This window comes from Phalaenopsis equestris, unplaced genomic scaffold, assembly GCF_001263595.1.
Source record: "Phalaenopsis equestris unplaced genomic scaffold, ASM126359v1 Scaffold000044, whole genome shotgun sequence".
In the NCBI taxonomy this organism is placed as follows: Eukaryota; Viridiplantae; Streptophyta; class Magnoliopsida; order Asparagales; family Orchidaceae; genus Phalaenopsis; species Phalaenopsis equestris.
Window position 1 is genome coordinate 369417 of NW_018164486.1, and position 22552 is coordinate 391968.

Consider the following 22552-nt stretch of genomic DNA (forward strand, 5'->3'; position numbering starts at 1 on the left):
TTTTTGTTATTTAATTATATTCTTGTTTAGTTTCTTTGATCTTTTAATTTTGTAGCTGTTGGGGTTTTTTAGTGTTTATGATTTTTTTTTTTCATTATATTTCTTCTGGTTTTATTTTATTAGTATCATGATATCTCTAGTTGTGTTGGGTATTAGCTATGATATACATATTCTCTGCTCTGTGACTTTACCATTCGTTAGGAATTATATCTTGGTATCGTTTACTCTTTCATAAAATTTGGATGGAAATTTTGTTTCAACCATTTAATGAAAGTGTCATTTTATTGGGATATTATTTCTTTAGTCTTTCAAGCTGCAATTACTTAGTATTGGTTTGGATTTGGTTGAGCTATTGTTTATTCTTATTTTGCCACTCTAAAGATTTTGGGTTTGTCTGATTTTATGATTATGTGATGTGCGTTGTTCTTAATTTTGGAGTTGTTGATGGTTGTTGCTCGTTGTTGCTTTGGTTGGTTCCTCGTTGTTTTTCCTTGATATCCTGTTGTAGGCATGGCAATCTATTAATGGTTCTTGTGGTTTCCATTGATTGGCATTTGTACCATGGTGTTGTTCACTGTTTTGATCATTGGTGTCGCAGAGGGTTGTTGCTCCTTGTGGCTTTGGTTAGTTGTCCGTTGCTTTTCCTTGGGATGTTATTGTCGCTGCTGCTGCTGGTTATGGCTTTGGTTAGTTGTTATTGGTTAGTTGTCCGTTGCTTTTCCTTGGGATGTTAATGTCGCGGTTCCATATGATGGCTGCTGCTGCTGGTTATGGCTTTGGTTAGTTGTTGCTTGCTTTGGGGTGTCTATTGATACTTTTTGAGCAAGCAATGGTTTACATTTCTTAAAGAATAGATTTTTCTTTAGTCTTTCCATGTGAAACCACGACTTGTTCATTTATTAAGGAAGTCAAAGTGGACATTTTGAGAAAAAAATGTTACAATATGACATGACCTAATATAGAACATTGATGAGTCAAATTTCATTTGATTGCAATTATCATTATTCCGTAAAATTTAATAAGTGCCTTTTGAGATTTCAATGTGTAATTCATGTTTTATGTTCGGCTCCATTGAGAAATCATCAGAGGCTCGAGTACCACATCCTTAAGGTTAACTGTGTCAGAGGAGAATTGAACCCCCGATATTGCATCAGGACTTACTTACGTGTGGAGTCCAATGAAATCACGTTATGTGGCGATGACATTAAAAAAAATAAAATCTGCTCCGTAACATAAAAAAATATTCCCCCGGTGTTATTGTGTGTTATTCATGTGTTATTGCATGTTATTCAAGTGTTATTGATTTGTTATTGTGTCATTGTAACACCAGGAAAATTCTCATAACACAATAACACCTAAATAACGTATAATAAAACCTGAATAATACGGAATAACATGGAGGGAATACTGTGTTACCGAACCGATTTTTTTTTTAAAGTACCTCCACATGACCTGATTTCATTGGACCCTACATGCAGCTCTACGTGCGAAGTCCTGATGCAATATTTTTTTCGATCTGAGGGGTCTTACACTGTGGATGCCAACCAACAAGCTGAGGTACGCAGCACACACACACACTCATCGAGATATATATATATATATATATAAAATTAATTAGTATTATTTCGAGCCAAAACGAACCGAACATAAACGAACAAATATTTATTCGTGTTATTCATGTTCGACTTGTTAATTTAGTGAACGAGCTGAACACGAACTTCTAAACAAGCCTAAGAGGAGCTATTCGCAAACAACAAACCCTATTGACAGCCCTAATTAAACGTTTGAAGAAAAAAGTGCACCGTGACTTTCCGCGTATGGGCCCCAGGCACGGAGTTGAGCGGATTTTGTATAATAAAATATGTCAGCCAGCGAAAGCTACGGAGAGAAAATGATGGCCGCAACGCGGTAATTACGGTGATAGATAAAAGTTTGAAGGACATGATTTTTCGGTTGAGCGGATTCTGACTTTAATAAAGAGCGATAAATTCTAAGTTGAAATGGCGCAGGGATTAAGCTGAGCCAATTTATGATATATTTAGTAACTTTATTAATATTTAATATTTTGATAACAAATGTACAGCATAAATTTGATGGGTTTGAAAATTATGTATGTTTCTAAAAATAGAGCATTGATTTTATTTTATTTTTAAGGCAAGCTGAGCGTCTTAATATCAGAAAAAATTTTAGCTTGGAGTCTGGACGTAGAGTAATGTCCGGACAACGGAGGTGATACAGCAGGAAGGAGTGGGGCTCGGACTGCCGTTGTACTGTATCATGTTCGTTGTACTCCAGACGCAATATTTTCTCTTGAATACCAACCGCACATTGAAGCAGTTCACGAACAACGAGCCAAATTGACAGCCCTAAACCGCACATTGAAGCGCAATATTAGATTGTCTATGAATAAATATACAGAGAATCGTCAGATTGGGTACAACGGGATGTGGAAATGAAAAACTAGTAACAAAATAATATTTCATTAAAACATATTTTATGAAACATAAGTGATATTTGGGTACGTGTCCAAACGGTCAACAACCGCAATACACTTGATCGTGGAGTTTTTTTTTTCTCCCCTCTCTGCAATGATCGGGAAATCGCCGTCATTGTCCGGATGCTGCGCTACGTCATCCGGACGATGTACGCAAAAATTTTTCTATGAAACGAAGCAAAAGAAAAACTCAATGAAATTAGCCTTAATCTATCAAATAAAATAAGTAACATTGGGCTTACAAAGGTGTTCTACAAATCGAACCGCAGGAGAAAAATCAACATCCAACCAACTAGAAGTGGTATACTACTCAAATGGGATGCCAAAATTACAAAAGAAAACGCTAAACTATTGATCAATGGTACTACAAAAAAATGAAAGTATAACTGTTTTCGTTAGAGAAATCTAAAAATTTGGCAGGCTTGTTCTCCAGATACGAAATGTTAAAAGCGAGCGACAACGATAGTTTTGGTTCTCTAAATAATTTGAAAATGTCACCAATGCCGCCTTCCTGCAATCCTCCGTGCCAAATGCAAGTCCTTTTGCACTATGACAAGAGGCACATTTTTAGTAGTTGATGTAAAATCAATGATAATCATGAGTTATATGAAAAACAGCAAAAAATAATGGCAATGACTTCTGTAATTTTGGAGATTATTATTATATGTGGAATGCAAAGCAATTCAATGGAAAAAGAAGAAGAAATCAAACATACTAGAGTTTAGAGAGAGATGTATATCATGCAAAGATCGAGAATAAAACTATGGATGAAAATTCGCACCCTCCTCCCTCGATATGATGATAAGAGAGTTTTACGTTAAGGGTTTCGGATCAATTTTTTTAGATATTACACAGATATTTTGCGCTTCGGCGGTGCGCGGCCATGAAGCCAGCATCCAAACATCTTTTTTTTCTGCAATCACGGTGCGCTGACGCCGAAGCTATCATCCAAACAACTTTGATTTAGGATTTAATTTTTAATGGTATTAACATCAATATTAATATCAGATATTAAAAAGGACAATCAAAAATAGAGATTATTCACATCCTTTGTGTTCACCTCGGAATATGTTTCATCATCTCGCATTAAGATACATGTCGCCGGTTCACATGCAAGAATTAGACGATATAGGTATCATTAGGTAGTTTCAATATCTAGGGCATGCTAGTGCAGTCCATTTTACGAATTGAGCTTATTCAAACAATTTTGATGGTAATGAAGGCAATTCAAGCCGAAATCGCAATTATTACGCCGAAAATCTTCAATCATGTAAGGCCCATTGTTAACTAAATTTGACACTCAAAATGCACTAATGCAACACGTTTTATGGATGGACATCGTTTAAGCAGTTTCAATGATGATTGAAACAACTTTATTTTTATTCCCGTCAACATGTTTTATGAATGGACATCGTTTAAGCAGTTTCAATGATGATTGAAACAACTTTATTTTTATTCCCGTGATGTCACGCATTCAATGATCCTAGAGTTCATGATAGAAACTACCCAAGAATTTTCGATATCCTAATTATGATGGTATAGACATTGTGACAGAATGCAGTTCAAGCAGATTTGAGTTGATTTTTCATCTTTTTACTATATGCAAAGCGTGGGACAAATTGGACATCTTTCTTGGGCAATTTTGGCATTTCAAATTCATCAATGTAGTCCATCTTACAAGACAAGCGATGATCAGTTACTCCATCTGATGTGATGTGTCTCGACCTTGATTTATTTGATGTTTTAGCAATTAGCCATCAAACATTTTGATTTAGGATTTAATTTTTAATGGTATTAACATTAATATTAATATCAGATATTAAAAAGGAAAATCAAAAATAGAGATTTGTGTACAGTAATTGATGTTTGTATGCCATCCTTTGTGTTCACCTCGGAATATGTTTCATCATCTCGCATTAAGATACATGTCGCCGGTTCACATGCAAGAATTAGACAATATAGGTATCAAGGCATGCTAGTGCAGTCCATTTTACGAATTGAGCTTGTTCAAACAATTTTGATGGTGATGAAGGCAATTCAAGCCCAAATCGCAATTATTACGCCGACAATCCGCCATTTTCACGGTACTTGGTTGTTTCGATCATGTAAGGCCCATTGTTGAGTAAATTTGACACCCAGAATGCACTAATGCAACACGTTTTATGAATGGACATCGTTTAAGCAGTTTCAATGATGATTGAAACAACTTTATTTTTATTCCCGTGATGTCACACATTCAATGATCCTAGCGTTCATGATTTAAACTACCCAAGGATTTTCGATAACCTAATTATGATGGTATAGACATTTTGTGACAGAATGCAGTTCAAGCAGATTTGAGTTGATTTTTAATCTTTTTACCATATGCAAAGCGGGGGACAAATTGGACATCTTCCTTAGGCAATTTTGGCATTTCAAATTCATCAATGTAGTCCATCTTACAAGACAAGAGATGATCAGTTACTCCATCTGATGTGATGTGTCTCAACCTTGATTTATGTGATGTTTAGCAATTAGCCATCAACCAGAAACATCATTTTAATAATCTTAGATGTGTTTAATTATATCGCAAAGTGGAGCAATTAGCCATCAACCATCATTTTAATAATCTTCGATGTGTTTGGTTATATCGCAAAGTGGAGCATGTCAGGAGATCAACACTGATGTGTTTGGTTATATCGCAAAGTGGAGCATGTTTGGAGATCAACAAAAACTAGAAAGCAACAACCGTTTTGAGGGAAAAGACACACAAATTGAAGAAACCGAATTAGAAGAATAAGGGAGTGCCATTGTTAGCAAACCAAACCGACTTTTGTAGACTAGATAGACAGATATTTATGATATATTATATACATCCAGTTTATCAGATTCAAGATAGCGATTTCTGAAAAAGAAAAGCCGCATATGCTAGGTAATAAATAGACGATTATAAAGAAGATAAATTATTAGAAAATCCACATTAATGGGATAACCTCTTAATTAACTTACTTAGGGTCACACGTTTTGCATGAATGGCACATAGATTTGCATCCTCAAACAACTCTATTAAATAGCTTTCGGCTGCCTGCAAGAAAAATATTTACAATAAAAATGCATCTTTTATAATATGAAAATACAGCAAGCAAGCTACAAAAAAATTAGAATAATCACGCCAGTACCAATTATCAATCGGCTGCCTGCAAGAAAAATATTTACAATAAAAATGCATCTTTTATAATATGAAAATACAGCAAGCAAGCTACAAAAAAATTAGAATAATCACGCCAGTACCAATTATCAACCACATGCAGAAGGTGTCTAAAAGCTTGCTTCTCATAAAGAAATTCTAGAATCATCACATGAAGGCCTGTCCCACAAGTACACAAGATACATTTGATATCTACCGGTTGTAATTGATACAATTTCGTTTAGGTTGTCTTAAAGCTATGTTGTAAAGGTATTAGACGTGAATCTTGAAGGGGTAGAAAGAGATGAGAATCAAATGCAAGAGTTACAAGTTCATGAGACAAAATCAAATAAAAAAAATTAATAATTGAACAAATTCAATATTTTTAAGGTTTCTAACATAATAGGCATATGTCTCAATTCATATTTTTGAATTTATATGATCTTAGTTTTCTGGGAAGTATTTTCTTAAGTTGGGTCTCATGCCGAAACATAAAGGCGGACTGCTATTATCCCTCAGGATAGTGCGATCTAATCATTTGTGACTCTCTCTCTTTTTTTCCTAGCCGCATGAGTTATAATAGAAGCCTCAACTTATAGAGTAGATTCCTTAAGCTACAAAAGGACTGCAACACGTACATCTGATACCACTCCACCCAAGGAGAGCAAATGTGGTTGCCAACATGCCCAATAGAAAATCCTCCCACAGCACGGCACGGTGTCAACTAAATGGCATGATGATTGTGTCAAATTAGCGAAAATGTGCCAATCTGACTTAGTCTAATGTCGCATCCCCTGATTAGTAATTTACAAATATTAAATGCCAACATAAAGTGTCACCAATTAATAAAATGTATATATGATCATAATTTATTTAATGGAGATCATGAATCATTAAAATTTATGTGCAATCATCTACACATGAATTGTAAGCTACACATGCCTTCTGCCGTATGAAAATTTTCTGACGTATCATTAAAATTTATGTGCAATCATCTACACATATGGACTGAAAGCTGCACATGCATACCTAAGTCTAATTTATATATAAATGCAAATACAAAAAAAAAAAAAAAACTAAATAAATTTACGTCATGTAATAGAATTTGCATATCTCGCCCAATTGACAATTGATCACCTCGAAGTGAACACCCTAAAACTTTTATTTCATACAACAACAAAAAGTTTTTATCTCACTAAGTGGGGTCAGCTACATGAAAAAACCTAAAATTACAAATATTAAATTTTTTAATATTTTCTAGCTCATAATTTAATTCTAAAATCAATTAAAATGAAAATACACTTTTAGCTCAAATTATTTTCTCCTCATAACACATAATTACCTTGAATTGAAGTTGTTAAACAGAAGGAAAACACGAAAAATCAGAATTTACTTACCCAACTAACTTCCATCTACTCATTCATCCCTCCCCCTTACCCCCCCCCCCCCCCCCCCCCCTTTTTTTTTTTTGTTAGAAAGAAATTATTCACACAAAAACTAATTCCATAAATTTCTCAGCTTTGAAAATAGCATATACTTCTATATCAAAATAATCCGTTTAATGTGTAGAAGACAATGGAATGACTTTTGATGATTTTAATAAAAGTTAAAATTATGTGTATAATTTATTTAGAGCATTTTACATTTATGCCTTAAGAAATCTAATTATATATCAAATCACAAGTGGAAAACCGCATCAATTGAATAGAATGAAGAGGCAAACGAAAAAATTCAAATAGATTTCAACATGGACAACAATGTATTACATTCACAAGTCATTTAGGTTTTGCTAAGTGGTGAAGATTTGAAGGAATCTAAACTTTGAGAAGCTCATCGCTTGAGATACACCACCTTTCTAAGAATTTACAAGATAAAATGAAATTTGAAGAATCATTTAGATGGCCCAAACCAAAAAACTTTAATTGTGGGAGCAGCTAGCATATGTAATGAAGTTTATCAAGAACCGAGCCGATATTTGCAAACCTTGCCTATTCTAACCTAGAAGTAGGTTGATATATCTATTGACCTCAAGGTAGGATTGCATATATCATCATAATCTCATAATGTGATTTAGGTAGTACTCTAATGAAGAGTGTACGCCTACTTCCAATTTGACAAACCCAATGCTAGATCAGATAACACGACAATTATGGCAGAATATTCAAGAAGCAATGGGAACTTGGCTAGATCACACAGATATATTCACCTACAATGCAATGTACAATCTTAAAGAGCAATCCAAAATCTAAAGAATAAACTGATAACGTGTCCTTAGTTACAATAGTAACAATCAAACAAGCGTTGGAATGGCTCAATTCACAGCGTCATATGGATAAAAGTGTAGATCATTTAGATGAAACAACATAAGAGAGGGCCATCATGGAACTTCAATTGGAGAATGAGAAAATTGGAAAGTTTAAAATAATTAAGAAATAACTCCATGTGGTGAAAGTACGATGACCTCCCAAGAAAAAAATCAATCAGTTTGGTTGAATAGAAAAGCTCAAACCACAGCACAATTAACCATTCAAAACTTTAGCTCAGGTGGGACCAATTGTTTCCTTACCGATTCTATGACTTCAATCAACCGATGTGCAAATTGCAATTACTTCATATCAATGCACTTAAACATCAAATCCTCAACCCAACGCGCATTTTTGGCATGACCCAACAAAAATGAGACTTTTGGCTTAATAAAACAAGCACTTTGTTATAAAAAAAAACATCCATAGTCAAAGTTCTTTGGGCCTTTGACCATTCTAGATCAAACAACAGGTTAAATGGACAGTTGAGATGAAAATAAGAAAATAGAATCCTTATCACTTCATCAATGGGATACAATATTACTGAGAAAATTTAGAAACCTAAAACTACATAATTTTCTGGTTCTTCGTGAGATTGTTGACCAGTTTTGGGTATGGCTATTTAGTTTCGATGGTTTCGTGAGATTTTTCACTAGTTTTGGGTAAGGCCAACGAGTTCCGACCAGATTTTGGTTTAATTTACAATACTCTAAGCTGACTGACAAGTTTATGTTTGGTATGAAAAAGTGTGCAGCCGACCAACGTAACTAGAATGAAATTGATTTATGACATTCAATGAATAGGAATGTGAAATATGATTGTTATATCATGCATGGAACCTGATCTGACTCTACAGTTTTGTTTCATGTCATTAAAGATGCCTTTAAGATCTCTAACATGTAGGTGAACTGGAAAAGTGCTACTTAGAAAGCCAACCACCAATTATCCCCATCCTCCAATCCAATTTAAGAAAGCAATATATTAATGATTAGATACAATTATTTTATTAAGCTATCCTATGAGTGAAGAGAATAAAGTGGAGGCAAAACCCTTCTATGATACCAGGATTTACCAAACAACAACGGGAGCGGTCCTATAGCTCTTCGACGTGTGAGTTCCGCGAACAAATCCGTGACCCAGCTAGCACTCCTGGATCGAACCGGACCAGGTTGGATCCCTGTTGATGAGCTGGCAGGTCCTCTTGGGCCACTCCTAGTTGTCCTATTATCATAAATTTATTTTTTGTAGGAGTCTAGAGTTAGTTTTCGTTAGTTTTATTTTGGACAATCGTCGGCGTTCGTTTCTCCCTATGAGGGTTGTATTTGAGGGTTTGGGTGGTGCTCTAGCTGTTTCTCTCCCTCAATGTGGTGATTATCTTCCCTATCCCCTTCCATATGCTCTCCACGTCACTCCCAATTGTCCTCCACTGTTGCAGCCACCGCCGCTGATTTCATTGCAGTTTTTTTCAATTCCAGACATTTTTCTTCGTTGTGACTGCCTCGAATAACTATCCTCTTGTTGTCATGCATCCCCCATCGCTGCCACCATCATCCCAGGTTGTCTTCCCATTGTTCCATCCATCCAGATCCCTTTTTCCTGCAGCCTTGTGGTTGTTCCAACGACCACTGTCGTACACGTTGTAACAGTACCGCTATTCAAGCCTCCTCAGCCATCAATCCTTCCCTTCCCACACGTCATCTCAAAAACATGCGCCCTATCCCTTCCCACCTATAGTCATCATCCAAGACAGTTGTTCCACATTGTTAACTAATGCATGTTTGTTGTCTGGAATCTGAGGAACCGCTACCTAGATATTTTCTACTTGTTGACCATCTCTTCCACCACCCTAACACCTTCCAACCCCTCGTTGATCACCACTATCACCCTGAGATCCACCCTAATTTGATTTGGATTGTTGTGTTAGTTGTAAGCTACAATTTAACAACGTGAACACAAAAGCTTCGATGAATGAGGTCGACGTGTGGGAAGTATTTCTAGTGTCACAGGTTTGGGCATAGTGAAACAAATTGTACAACTAGAATAATGAACTCTTTCACTGATCAAAGAGCAGTTGAAGAAATAAACGGTGATCCAGGAGAAGATGAAGACTTCAAAAAGGATTCCCAACTTCCAGTTAACAAGGAAAAGATGTCATTGATTCCAATTGAGTCCAGAAGAGAGATTTCAGCTGAGTTAATGGTAATTGTTCTAGAAGGAAGTAACTTCGAGGTAATAAGCATTCAAGCGGAGTATGAGATGTGGTGTATCGAACTACCTTTTGGCAGGCATTGAGAAGAGCATCAACAGAACCTATTATTAGATGTCCAAGAGAGCCATGAGTTTGTGGAGTCGATACTAGAGACAGAACAACATCAAATAAGAGGATTTCATAATTTTCAGATATATAGTCTACGTCCTAAGTTTCCTCGGTTGAGGGAGGTCCAGCATGTCGGAGATGAGGCTCTTTGATGTCGCTTATTGAAAACTATATGGAGTCAGTTAAGTGTAAAAGTTTGTTCAGTAGTGCACCCCCAACAGATGATCGGACATGAGGGATAAACTACAGCTTTAAAAATTATTTTCGGAACATAGTGGGAAAGAAAATTTTGCAATGGGATTCGAGTCCTATCCGAGAATAAAAAGATGCCTCTCTTAAGTGATTGCTAGTGAGAGTTGTTCAATCTGACATAAATTTCATCTCATATTTGATTCTTCCTTGCACACTTGTTTATCAGATACATCCAGTGAAGTATGGGGAGTGGAAGAGGCAAACACCAAATTTAATGACATGAGAATCTACGTCGATGTGCAGCTTCAGCTCAATTTGTGTCAAAAAAGAATAAATATTTATTTCATCAAGATGTACTTTGGAATAGCAACGCCTAAAAGATTGATTTACCGGGGGATTATGACATTTCTATTATCTTCAATGTGGCAGATTTGACTTCAAATTACGAGAACACAGAAGCTTCGATGAATGAGGTCGAAGCTCTCCCAATCCCAGGAAACGAATGTCGAAGCAGTCATGTAGATCCTGACACGGGAATTCTGTGACCTAGTTAGCGCTCTCCTAGTCCGGTCCAAGTTGGGTCCCATTTGAGGAGTCGGACCAGTTCTCTTGGCCCACTCCTAATTATCCTATTATTATATATTTATTTTCATAGGAGTTATTTTTTAGTGAGTTTTATTTAAGACAACCATCGATGCCTGTTTCACTCTTCGAGAGTTGTATCTGAGGGTTTGGGTGGTGTTTTGGTTGTATCTCTCCCGAGGAGGTGATTATCTTCCCTTATCCCTTTTCACATCCTCACCACGTCACTCCCGACTGCCCTCCATTATTGCAGGCTCCCCAAAACTATCGTCTTTACTACCTTCAAAGTGGTAGTTTTGACTTCATAGTACAAGAACACAGAAGCTTTGATGATCGAGGTCGAAGCTCCCCAATTCCTGGGAAACTAATGTCGAAGCAATCGTGTAGATCCTGATGTGGGAGTTTTGCGACCCGGCTAGCGCTCATGGACCGGACTGATCCAAGTTGGGTCCCTTTTGAGGAGTCGGGTTGGTCCTCTTGAGCCACTCCTAATTAACCTATTATTATATATTTATTTTCATAGGAGTCAAATGTTAGTTTTTTGTGAGTTTTGTTTAGGACAGTCATCGATGTTTGTTTCTGTCTTCAAGAGTTATATTTGAGGATTTGGGTGGCGCTCCGGTTATATCTCTCCCGAGGAGGTGATTATCTTCCCTTATCCTCTTCCACATCTTCACCACATCACCCTGATCGCCCTCCATTGCTGCAGGCGCCCTAACCGCTCTCGTCTCTCCTTTCACAGCAATTTTTCTAATTTTAAACACCTGTCCCTTGCTACCTTTAATGTGGTAGATTTGACTTCATACTACGAGAACAGAGAAGCTTTGATGAACGAGGTCGAAGTTCCCCAAGTCCCGAGAAACTAATGTCAAAGCAATCGTGTAGATCCTAACGCGGGAGTTCTGCGACCCAGTTAGCGCTCCTGGACCGAACCAATCCAAGTTGGGTCCAATTTGAGAAGTTGGGTCGGTCCTCTTGGGCCACTTCTAATTACCCTGCAATTATATATTTATTTTCATAGGATTCAAATGTTAGTTTTTTGTGAGTTTTGTTTAGGACAGCCATCAATGTCCGTTTTTCTCTTCGAGAGCTTTATTCGAGGGTTTGGGAGATGCTCCAGTTGTATCTCTCCCGAGGAGGAGATTATCTTCCTTGATCCCCATCGATATCCTCACCACGTCACCCCGACCGCCCTCCATTACTACTGGCGCCCCAAAACCGCCCTCATCTCTCTCCTCATTGCAATTTTTCTAATTTCAGGCGCCTTTGTGCCCCCCCCCCCCCTCCCGACAGTCATCCTTTTGACGTCCTGCAGTCCCCTACAACCACCATCACTGCTAACGTCATTGCTCGTCCCTGTCAAGAATCAAATAGTCATTCCAGATAGTTTTCCTATTGTTTCAACCATCCATACCCTTTTCCCGCAACCTTGCGGCAATTCCAACGACCAGTAACATCCCCCCTCCATAATCGTACCATTGTCCTTGCTTGTCCCAGCCTCCCCAACCACCGTTTCTCCCTTTCCCACACACTGCCACCTCTAGAACCCGCACCCTACCTCTTCCCACTGGTTGGCATCGTTCAAGATAGTTGTTCCATGTTATCCACTACATGCTTGCTTTCTGGAACTAGGGGAACCGTTGCCTCATTGTTTTCTGCTAGCTGACCATCTTGTCCACCAGCCCCCACGTTTCAACCCATCGATAATCACCACCACCCTCCTGAGATCCACCCTAATTTAAGTTGAATTTATGAGTTTATTGTTATTTTCTTTTCAAGTATATCAGTTGTAATCGCCTAATGTCTTTCTGTAATAATAAATCAATTTTCCTATTGTGATTTGGTTAACTCAGGTATCACAACCAAAACACATATAAGTAGGAAATAACAAAAGACAAAACATAAACTCGAAATAGGGTTGGATTGAGGGTGGTGGTGTTGCAGTATAAGAGGGGGCAGTGGGTATGGAGGGGGCGAGGGTCGAAAGGTAGCAAAGAGAGGAGGAATGACCGGTTGCCAAGCAGGAAAGGGTCATAGGGTGATTGGTCTGCAACAAGGAGGTACGTGTGGCTGACTGGAATAGGTAGGGGCTTGGTGGCAGGAAGGGCAAGGAGGTTTGGTGGCTACAAGGAACAACAAAGATGTTGTCCTTCAGGGGAGTTGCAGTAGGGGAAGGTGACGACGGCAGGCTAGTCGAAATAGGTAGGCTTGGTGGCTGGAAGGGCAAGGAGGTTTGGTGGATGCACAATACAACAAAGATGTTATCCTTTGGGGCGGCTGCAGTAGCAAAGGTGACAGCAGCAGAGGATGGAGGGTTGCAAAGAATGGTAAAGTGTAAAATAGTCACCACTTCAGGACGATATACAGACGGAGCACCACTAACCCTTGGATATAGCCCTAAAGTGAACATAGAAGACTCCGACGGTTATCCCGAGAGAAACACAATGAAAATTGAAACCTAAAAACGATAAAAGCACATAAATAGCACCATGGTAATTAGAAGTGGGCCCCCTCTCACAAGGAGGTGGTAATCCCACATAAGGAAGGTTGGTCGGCCTCGGGTTGTGCTTCTAAACTGTTCCAAGCAGGTTTCGAATAACCGCATCTCATCCAGATGTGGAAGATACTGCGCCAACTCTGTAAGTGGGAGACGCCCGCATCATTCTCTCCACCAAATGAGAGGCAGACCAATAAGAACCATCTACCATATAAGATACAGATCGACAATCATCTCCAAATCTATTGTCGACTTCCATGGGGAAAATCATGACCCATTAGATGTAGCACTTGCCGTTTTTTAGCATGATAAATCCTAGTTATTTCCATTTTTTTATTGGGGCATTTACATACATACCACCAAATTCTTATGCATTTACATATCTAACACCTAAACTTTGACTGTTACATTCATATCACCAAAATTTTCAATATCAAATAAATAAGACCACTATTTTTACTTCTAAAAAGTGAAATACATATTTTCATGCATTAGGTAAGGGACATATGCACAAATTAAAATTTAGATGTTGGATATGTAAATACATAAGAATCGACTGGTATGCATGTAAATCTCTCTTTTTTGTTACATGAGATGAGTGTTGAATACATGTAGCAAGACTTTTCAATAAGGAGGAAACAATTAAGAGGATTGCGTGACCTATAATACACACTGCACATATCCAAGTAAGACAACATAATGACTGTTGTGTACGAATGGTGCTATGAGTTTGTACGCATAAATTCTAATAAACTTCGGATTCTTATGTAAGACAACATAATGACTGTTGTGTACGAATGGTGCTATGAGTTTGTACGCATAAATACTGATAATATGTTGGCCATTGGACAAACATATTCTAAACTCGCCAAGCTTTTAATGTTCACATTGAACTTCTTTATTTTCTAATTCAATATTTTAGGCATTTTTCACTAAATATCTCTCACCGTGTTGTTCTATATCTCCAGGTTCCAGGCTAGCATTCAATAGGGAAGAGGAGGGGGAATCCAAAGCCAACCAGGTCTAATCAAACAGGCTGGAGTACAAATAATGGATTTTACTTTGAGAGTCGAGAGAATTTTTTTCGTGCTATTGATTATAGAATGACGTGTAGCCTTAATGCCTTATGAATTAGAATTGAGTAATTTAAAATTATATAAAATGCCATATAGCCTTGATGGCTTATGCATTGGATAATATGAGTTATTTAAAATTCTGTGGTGGCCATCTTATTATCTTTTCAACCAGGCTAGTTCAGGTGAGTTAAGTTATACTCGAGCAAGGTTTGGGGCTTCTTACACAACTCAATTGACCTAATCAAATATGCCAAATAAGTTGAATTTTAAGCTACATTGAGTGAAACTTCTCATGATTTTTCTGATGTGTCACACCGTTAGCCTAACAAGCTTTAGGATGTGATATCAGAAATCATAATAAGTCATTCAAACTTCTTTTAATTAATTTAGTTTGTCCATCAATGTGAACATGATGATCTATAAATAAATAAATAAATTTTCATTTTCCATGGAATTATACAAAATAAACTACAAATTTTACGTATTTGTAAGACTAATTTTCAATAATTCTTGCATTTAGCAACCTTGTTAAAATATAATTTAACTATATGTGAGGCATGAAGATATTTCGAAGATCAATGAATATAGGCAAAAATAGAATGACATCTCTTAAAAGTTCATGACAATCATACAATAAAATCTACACTAACTCTTCCCAAATTTAATAAGTTACTAGTACATGAATACATAATTCAATATTATTTCTTTAACATTCACTTCTTTGCCAGGTTATGCATTTTCCTCTTACATTTCTCTTATTAAACTTGAACAATAATCCTTATCTTCTATTATGAATATGGTTTTATGCCAAACGAAATGACCTACAGCACCACCAACATTTAATTTTAGAATAAGAAAAGTTATTAAAGAAGAATTAGTAATACAAAAACATGTGCTCCTTTAAATGGATAATCAGTGACACTTATTAATGCAGAATGCTTGGCAATCCAAAGGTCCAAAAGCAATTAGGATGATATAATAAATGTAAATCGTACAAAGAAATTAAGATTCAAGAAAAAAAAACTATTAAATACGCAAAAACTCAATTTTTTAGGTGCAACAACCGAAAAATATGAGGACTGAATAAAAATGAAAAATAAATTAAATCGGAAGAAATCAACATGAAATTCAAACCACAAAAACTAAATAACTGAACTTTTACACCCATTAAAATCTATTTTATAGGCGATTTGACAAAATTTGAAAAAAAGAAGACGTTTGCATTATCAATAACAAAATAATAAAAAAATAAGTAAAGGAAAAAGAACCATAATGTGGAAGATTGAAGCATCACACTAGTATAAAAAGATAACTTTCCCGACAATTTGCTAGTTGCACTTATACTGCAGTCGAGGAAATCACACATCCAGCAAGCATATTGGGAACAAAAACAACTCTTCTTTTCTTATTATCCAACTGAAAAATATATGTCACATGTTTATATACACTCTCAACTCTATATGTTAAGAATATCTTTAATATAGAAGAGATTATGTAATTAGAACTCCTCTAAATAGATTTATATATCAAGCTTCCTAATATACAAGCTTTGGACAACTTTTTGCACCTTCCCCCCCCCCCCCCCCCCAACCTGAAGCATGGATATTTATCATGCTTAGCTTGTCACAAATACAAGTGCCCAAGCTCCATTAAGAGCCTTTGTGAGATATCCCCTAGAAATTCCCCAATCTTTACATGAACTGTAGGAATCAAATTTTGTTGAATGTTTTTACAAACAAGATGACAATTTATCTCAATGTGCTTAGTTTGTTCGTGAAAATTATGCAATATGAATCACAGTTTAGTTATCACACCACAATTTTGTTGAAACTGTCATCTTAAAACCCATTTCGATCAAGAGTTGGAGACCAACAGAAATTCACTCGAACAAAATGAAAATCTATCTCAATGTGCTTGCTTTGTTCATGGAAGACGAGAATTGAAGCCATATGAATTGCAGCTTGGTTATCACACCACAGCCATGTTGGAACTGTCATCTTAACGACAATTTCGCTCAAGTGTTGGGAACCTACAACACTTCACTTGAAGCTTGAGTTATCATCCAATACTAAGATTATGCACTAGATTGTGATACTACATTCTGTTTTTTACTCTTCTATGAGACCAACTTGCCACCAACAAAGACATAATATACAGTAATATATCTCATATCAATCTTTGAACTTGTCAAATCTGCATCAGAGAAACATTCAATATTTTTTATGCCCATGATTCTGATATAAAATACCTTGTTCACGAGCTCTTTCGACGTAACATAGTATTTGTTCTACAGCTAGCAAAATATAGACTATGAGGGAAAATATAAACTAACTTATAGTGCTAACTGAATAACCAATGTGAAGGCAAATCACTGTGAGATAGTTTCCTTTTCCAATAACTTCCTATATTATATAGGATCATTAAAAGGCTCTCTATCCTTGATAAGTTGTTGTTTAGGAAACAACAGAGTACTGTATGGTTTGACACCTAATCTTTCAGTTTCTACTATCAAATTCAAAACATACTTTTGTTGAGATAAAAAGATACCTTTGTTGCTCCTTTACCTAAGAGGTACTTTAAAGAACCCAATTATTTAATGTTGTACTAATTTTGAAGAGATGATTTCAATGATAATATTCCTTGCACATCACTTCTAGTAAAAATAATATCATCAACATAAACTACTGATGGAATGATGCTTGAAGCAGATTGCATACAAAATATAGTGTGATCACTTTTACTTTTTTGGCATCCAAAACTCTTCTATTGTTTGGCTGAATTGTACAAATCAGGCTGAGGGTTTTGCTTCAATCCATATAATTTTTTAAGATGGAATGATTTCCCAAACTCCCCCTGAGCAAGAAACCCAAGAGGTTGCTCCATGTATACCCCTTCTGAAAAATCACCATCAAGCTGGTGCAATGGCAAATTTTTATCGCAACCAAGGACATAAATAAGTGAATCGAAGTCAACTTAGCTACCGGAGAGAACGTGTTCAAGTAATTGATCCCATAAGTTTAAGAATAGCTCTTAGCAACCAGTCGAGCTTTGAGATGAGCTACAAATCCATTTGAAAGAAACTTAACTAAAAGTCTCATTCACAGCCAACTGAAAGAAACTTAACTAAAAGTCTCATTTACAGCCAAGAGTCTTCTTGCCAAAAGGAAATTCAACTAGCTCACTAGTTTCATTTTCAATTAATGTGCTCATTTCATCTAGTATCATTGCCCACCACCCAGAATGGGATAAGACTCACTGAACATATATTGGAATCTCACTAGAGTCAAGAGAAACAATAAACAAGCAAGAGATAGGGGATAACTGGTTATAATTAACACAAGAGAAAATGAGATAGCAGTATTGACATTTACCTCATCAAATAGCAATAGGTATATCAAGGTCACTAGGAGGAAGATCCACTTAAGAATATGATAAGGTGTTGGAGTGGGATCAGTGGGACGAGGTCTTCCAGAGTAAGCATTAGGGGCAATTACAAACAGGGCACCTAAAACATTGATATTTACAAGTCAAGCACCCTCTTTCATCCATTTTTCAAATTCTCACTCAAGGTCATAATAAAACCCCAAACAATATATATTTTTTTATCAAATTCACAATGGTTTGATGGTGGCACGCATAAATGCATCGGTTTCATAGTTCAAAATATCACATGGGAACTTGATTTGTAAATAGCAATGTTTCTTGAGCTTTGTATGTAATTATCCCTAAACATTAATCATTGGTGGTCTAGGCCAAGGCACTAGTAGTGGTGGTGGAGATGGAGGTGGAGCTAGAGCAGGACATACAAACTGATGATGTGATGCCTTAACAACTCGTCAGAATCTTATGAGGATATAGGCAATGATGAGTCACCAAAGAATGAGATTTGTTCACTAAATGTGGCATCAGCAAAAATACAACTTAATGACTTAGGGTCCATTTTAGAGACTTGTGAACAAGTATCACGAACAAAACAAGTACACACAAATATTCGTGTTTCAATGGAAAAAAAAGCTAGTTGAAAATAAAACTCGATGGGATGTTTGGTTCTATCAATAGATGGCAACTAATTGATCAAAAAACATGTAGTAGAAACTACATAAACCCAAAATTGTTTGGACACAATTGATTGAAATAAAAAAGTTATAGTTGTCTCAAGAAGCTGACTATTTTTCCTTTCAGTTACTCTATTTTGGGATAGAGCATCGACACAGGATGATTGGTGAAACATCTTGTTTTGTATCATGTATATATGAAAATATGCAAAAAAAAATTTATTTTTGCATTGTCACTTCTCATGATATTAATTGAAGCATTGAATTGTTTTAATTTCGACATTAAAGTCTTGAAAATGTGAAAATAACTAAATACAAGATTTCATATAGTAAAGTCAAGTCATATGTGAAAAATCATCCAAAAAGTTATAGTACTGAAATCATTAAATAAAATAAAATGATATCCTCAAACATCAGAATGAACCGTCAAAACTATAACCAACTCTTATTAATTTTGGGAACATAAGACAAACAATGGTGTTTAACAAATTAACACGCTCACATTCTAAAAATGATAATTACTAAAATTGGGAGTATAACTTTTTCAGCGTTGAAAATGATGGATAACCTAATTGACAATGAACCTCAAAAGGAGATAAGGTGTTAAACCAGGTTATTGGTTGAGGTAGTATGTTATCCAAAATATATAGCCCCACTGACGCTTGTCCTTTATCAATAAGCTTCTTTATCTTAAACAAACAATGGTCGAGGAAGAATAAGATATACTTTAGAGCATGTATAATTTTGCTAATAGAGATAAGATATAAAGAAAATTGATAAACTAAGCACATTAAAGGTAGATTTATCAGTTAAAGTCGCGGAAGAAATATGTTTATAAAAAATAGAAAAGAATTTTGGATTGTTTGTGATGTGATAAGCACTAAAATAAATAACACATTGTGTGGAAGAGGAAAGAAAACAAGTATCATTATTACCTAACTTAACAAAGGCAACTTGGATGCTTCCTGAAATTGGATGAACTTAGCATATTCATCTGCAAATCTCGAGAAATTCTAACTCTGAATGGCTATCAGTAGTGACCTTGTTAGTTGATTGGTGATCTAAACCCCTTCTGGTTCTTTTTGAGCAACTTATGATATGTCATCTCATATGTCCTGGTTCATGACAATAGTAAAAAACTACCCTTGAGCCTTGATTTTCAGAAATCGGCGTTCCACTTTCCCAATTATCCTTAGACTACAATTTGTTGATGTTTGTATTTTTCTGACTAGCAAAACCACTAGGTTATTGTACGGATGAAGCCTGAGAACTAAAAATAGTACGCAGCACTCTAATATAGGCTTCCCTCATAGTAGTGACTCCAGGGTTAGATAGAATTTGTGATTTAATACCTTCATATTTATAGTTGAGGCCAGTTGATACTAAAACTGCTAGGAAATTAAGTGGAAACACAAAAGCAACTTTTATTAATAAGGAAATAAGTTTACAACACGACACAAACTGTAAAGCAAAAACAAACACAAACTAATCTCTGGCTAAAGCCAGAAGAGAATATCTGAGGTGGTGGTGGCTTTAACACAGTGGGGCAAGGGTACAAGGGGAGGAAAGAGTTACTGAAGTTGTCGGTTAGGTTGAGAGGTCGGGAAGGAGTGGGGGTCGGTAGGTAGGCTGGCCGGCTGGTTCAGGTGGGAACAGCAGCCGATTAGGGTGGCAGTAGAGCTTGTGGTACAGCTAGAAGCCTGGTGGGAACGTGGGACAACAGTTAGGAAGGCTGGCTTGCAAGTTGGACAGTGGAAAGAAGGTTGGGAATGTTGGGAGCAATGTGGACGAGTTGGGGAAGGTGGGGTCGGGGGGGTGGGGTTGGTGGGCGAGCTGGTAGCAAAGCCGACGGGTAAGAGGAGGAAGGTTGGGAGGAAGGAGAAAAGAAATGACACAACACCACATCGGAGGTGGAAGAAGGATACAGTCGAAGCACCACCACCTCCTCAGATACAGCCCTAGAATAGGGAGAACAACTCCATAAAGGAAATTGAAATCAACAAAGCAAAAGCCTCCCCCCTAAACTCTGAAAAAAGTAAATAAATAGCCTCTCTTACACGAACAAAGGAAAAAAAATAGATAGTGAACTCCCACACAAAAGGAAGGGGTGGGGAGGCCAGAAATATCTAGAAATTAGGCATTGAAACACTTTCATATGAAGAAGTAGAAAAGGAAGAAGAAGAGAGCGGGCAGCAGTCCCGCCCTGTCAAACTCCCACCCCCTGGCCGCTCTGCCTGGGTTTACCCTGGACTAGCCTCAATTGGCTCGACCAATCCAATAGTGGGAGTTCTCGCTTCCTACGTAAGTGCGAGAAGTTTCGCGTCTGCTTTTGCGCGTCCCGCCTCTGTGCGGGAAGCTCCGCCCCGCTGCAGTCTTCCGGGGTTGGGAGAGCTTCGACTTCATTCGTCGAAACTTCCATTCTTACCGATCGTTCATGGATCCCATTGGCGATTGCACTGGCTCCCAAAGCATTTAAGGAGATTTCCCCACTTGCGAACATACCTCCTTATCGATTTGTTCTGATTCGACATAATCTGAGTCGGAGGTGCACAACAGCGTAGGCATTCCAAAGCTAAATTTCAAACTAGTAAATATCTCATATACTTCTCATCTGTGACAAGTTGGTCCTCAGCGAGGTTAAGGGTTTGCAAAAGTTTGGTTGATGGGTGATTCTTATTATCTTCTAAGTCTTCCCTCTAGCTCTGGAAGTTTTAGGGAAATAACCTCTTTTGCTGCGTTCCAATAACAAGAGCTTCATATTGGCCTTTTGTTTCTTCATATAGAACACTAGGGTGAGGATTGGAAGTGAGGCTATCAGTTGGTCGTCACTATGACCATCCATTAAAATTTTAAATTCTGATATCTTCTGGTCTGTGTGATTTTTATATGTGGTTCTCCATCTTCTGGTCTGTGTGATTTTTATATGTCTCAACAAAAGGTTTTCCATCTTCTAAGAAAGCAGGAAACACAATTTCATCAAAAGTCGCATGTTCCTTTTGATCACAGCTTCGCAGATTACTTTTGTTGGATAATGGACAGAGGGGACGCTTGGTGACAGCGACTTTATATATACTTAAAAATACAAGTATTTAACACTGCTGTTAGAAGATTTAATTCCTTAGCAACGGTACCAAAAACATAATAACGGTTATAGATTTGATAAAAATTTATATGTAAAATATTCAATAATGGTAAAGTCACACTTATCAACGCAAGTATACGTATCGCTCAAGTAATATATGGCTCTAATAGAGTCCTAGATATCGATCCCACAGGGAGTAATATTATAAGCTACGAACTAAGATTTTAGAAAAGCAATACTTAATCACAACAATGGAATTCAAATTGCTTATCTGTCATAATAGGCAATTGAAATAAATATGTAATTTTAATAACTCTTAAATAATTAATTATACTAATAAATTTTTTAATGTGATATTCAATATATAATAAAGCAACATTCTCCTTGTCAAGAAATTATAATGAATTGATAAAGTGAATCAGTTCAAATTGTATTGTGTCAAATAGGAGCATACATATTCTTTACCATTTGGTCCAGGCATAAAGAACATTAACTAATCCTACGCTTGTTTACTGAATCTGCGGCTAGGCTGAGAGGATATCGGCTCTCACTTCGGAGCTCCCACGTTCCCCTCGCCTGAGGGCTAGCATCTACACTTCAGCGCCCAAACGATAGGACCGAATTGGGGATTTTAGTCTGTCACTCTAAAATCTCCAATTCTACGCCCGATAACTTTATTTCCCTATTTATTTGCACCCAACTTCCAAAGTCTTTGACATCCCTGAATCTTGGATGTAATCTTCACTTTAGTTGTAAAACTCAACATATTTTAACAAATCAATTGGCCA

At 36.8% G+C, this 22552-nt stretch overlaps 1 protein-coding gene across 2 annotated transcripts in view; it reads right to left on the bottom strand.

The window, feature by feature from the left end:
• Window positions 1–2671: 2671 nt before the first annotated feature.
• Window positions 2672–22552, bottom strand: part of LOC110019071 (histone H3-like centromeric protein cnp1) — a 25550-nt gene continuing 5669 nt past the window's right edge. The window contains exons 6-7 of one of the 2 annotated variants that reach the window (XM_020716608.1): window positions 5483–5558; window positions 2672–3041 (exon numbers count right to left, since the gene is read on the bottom strand). In XM_020716608.1, coding sequence (XP_020572267.1) covers window positions 2989–3041; window positions 5483–5558 — 129 coding nt within the window. In that variant the 3' untranslated portion in view covers window positions 2672–2988. The remainder of the gene's footprint in view (window positions 3042–5482; window positions 5559–22552) is intronic. The other variant, XM_020716609.1, reaches the window with a different exon arrangement.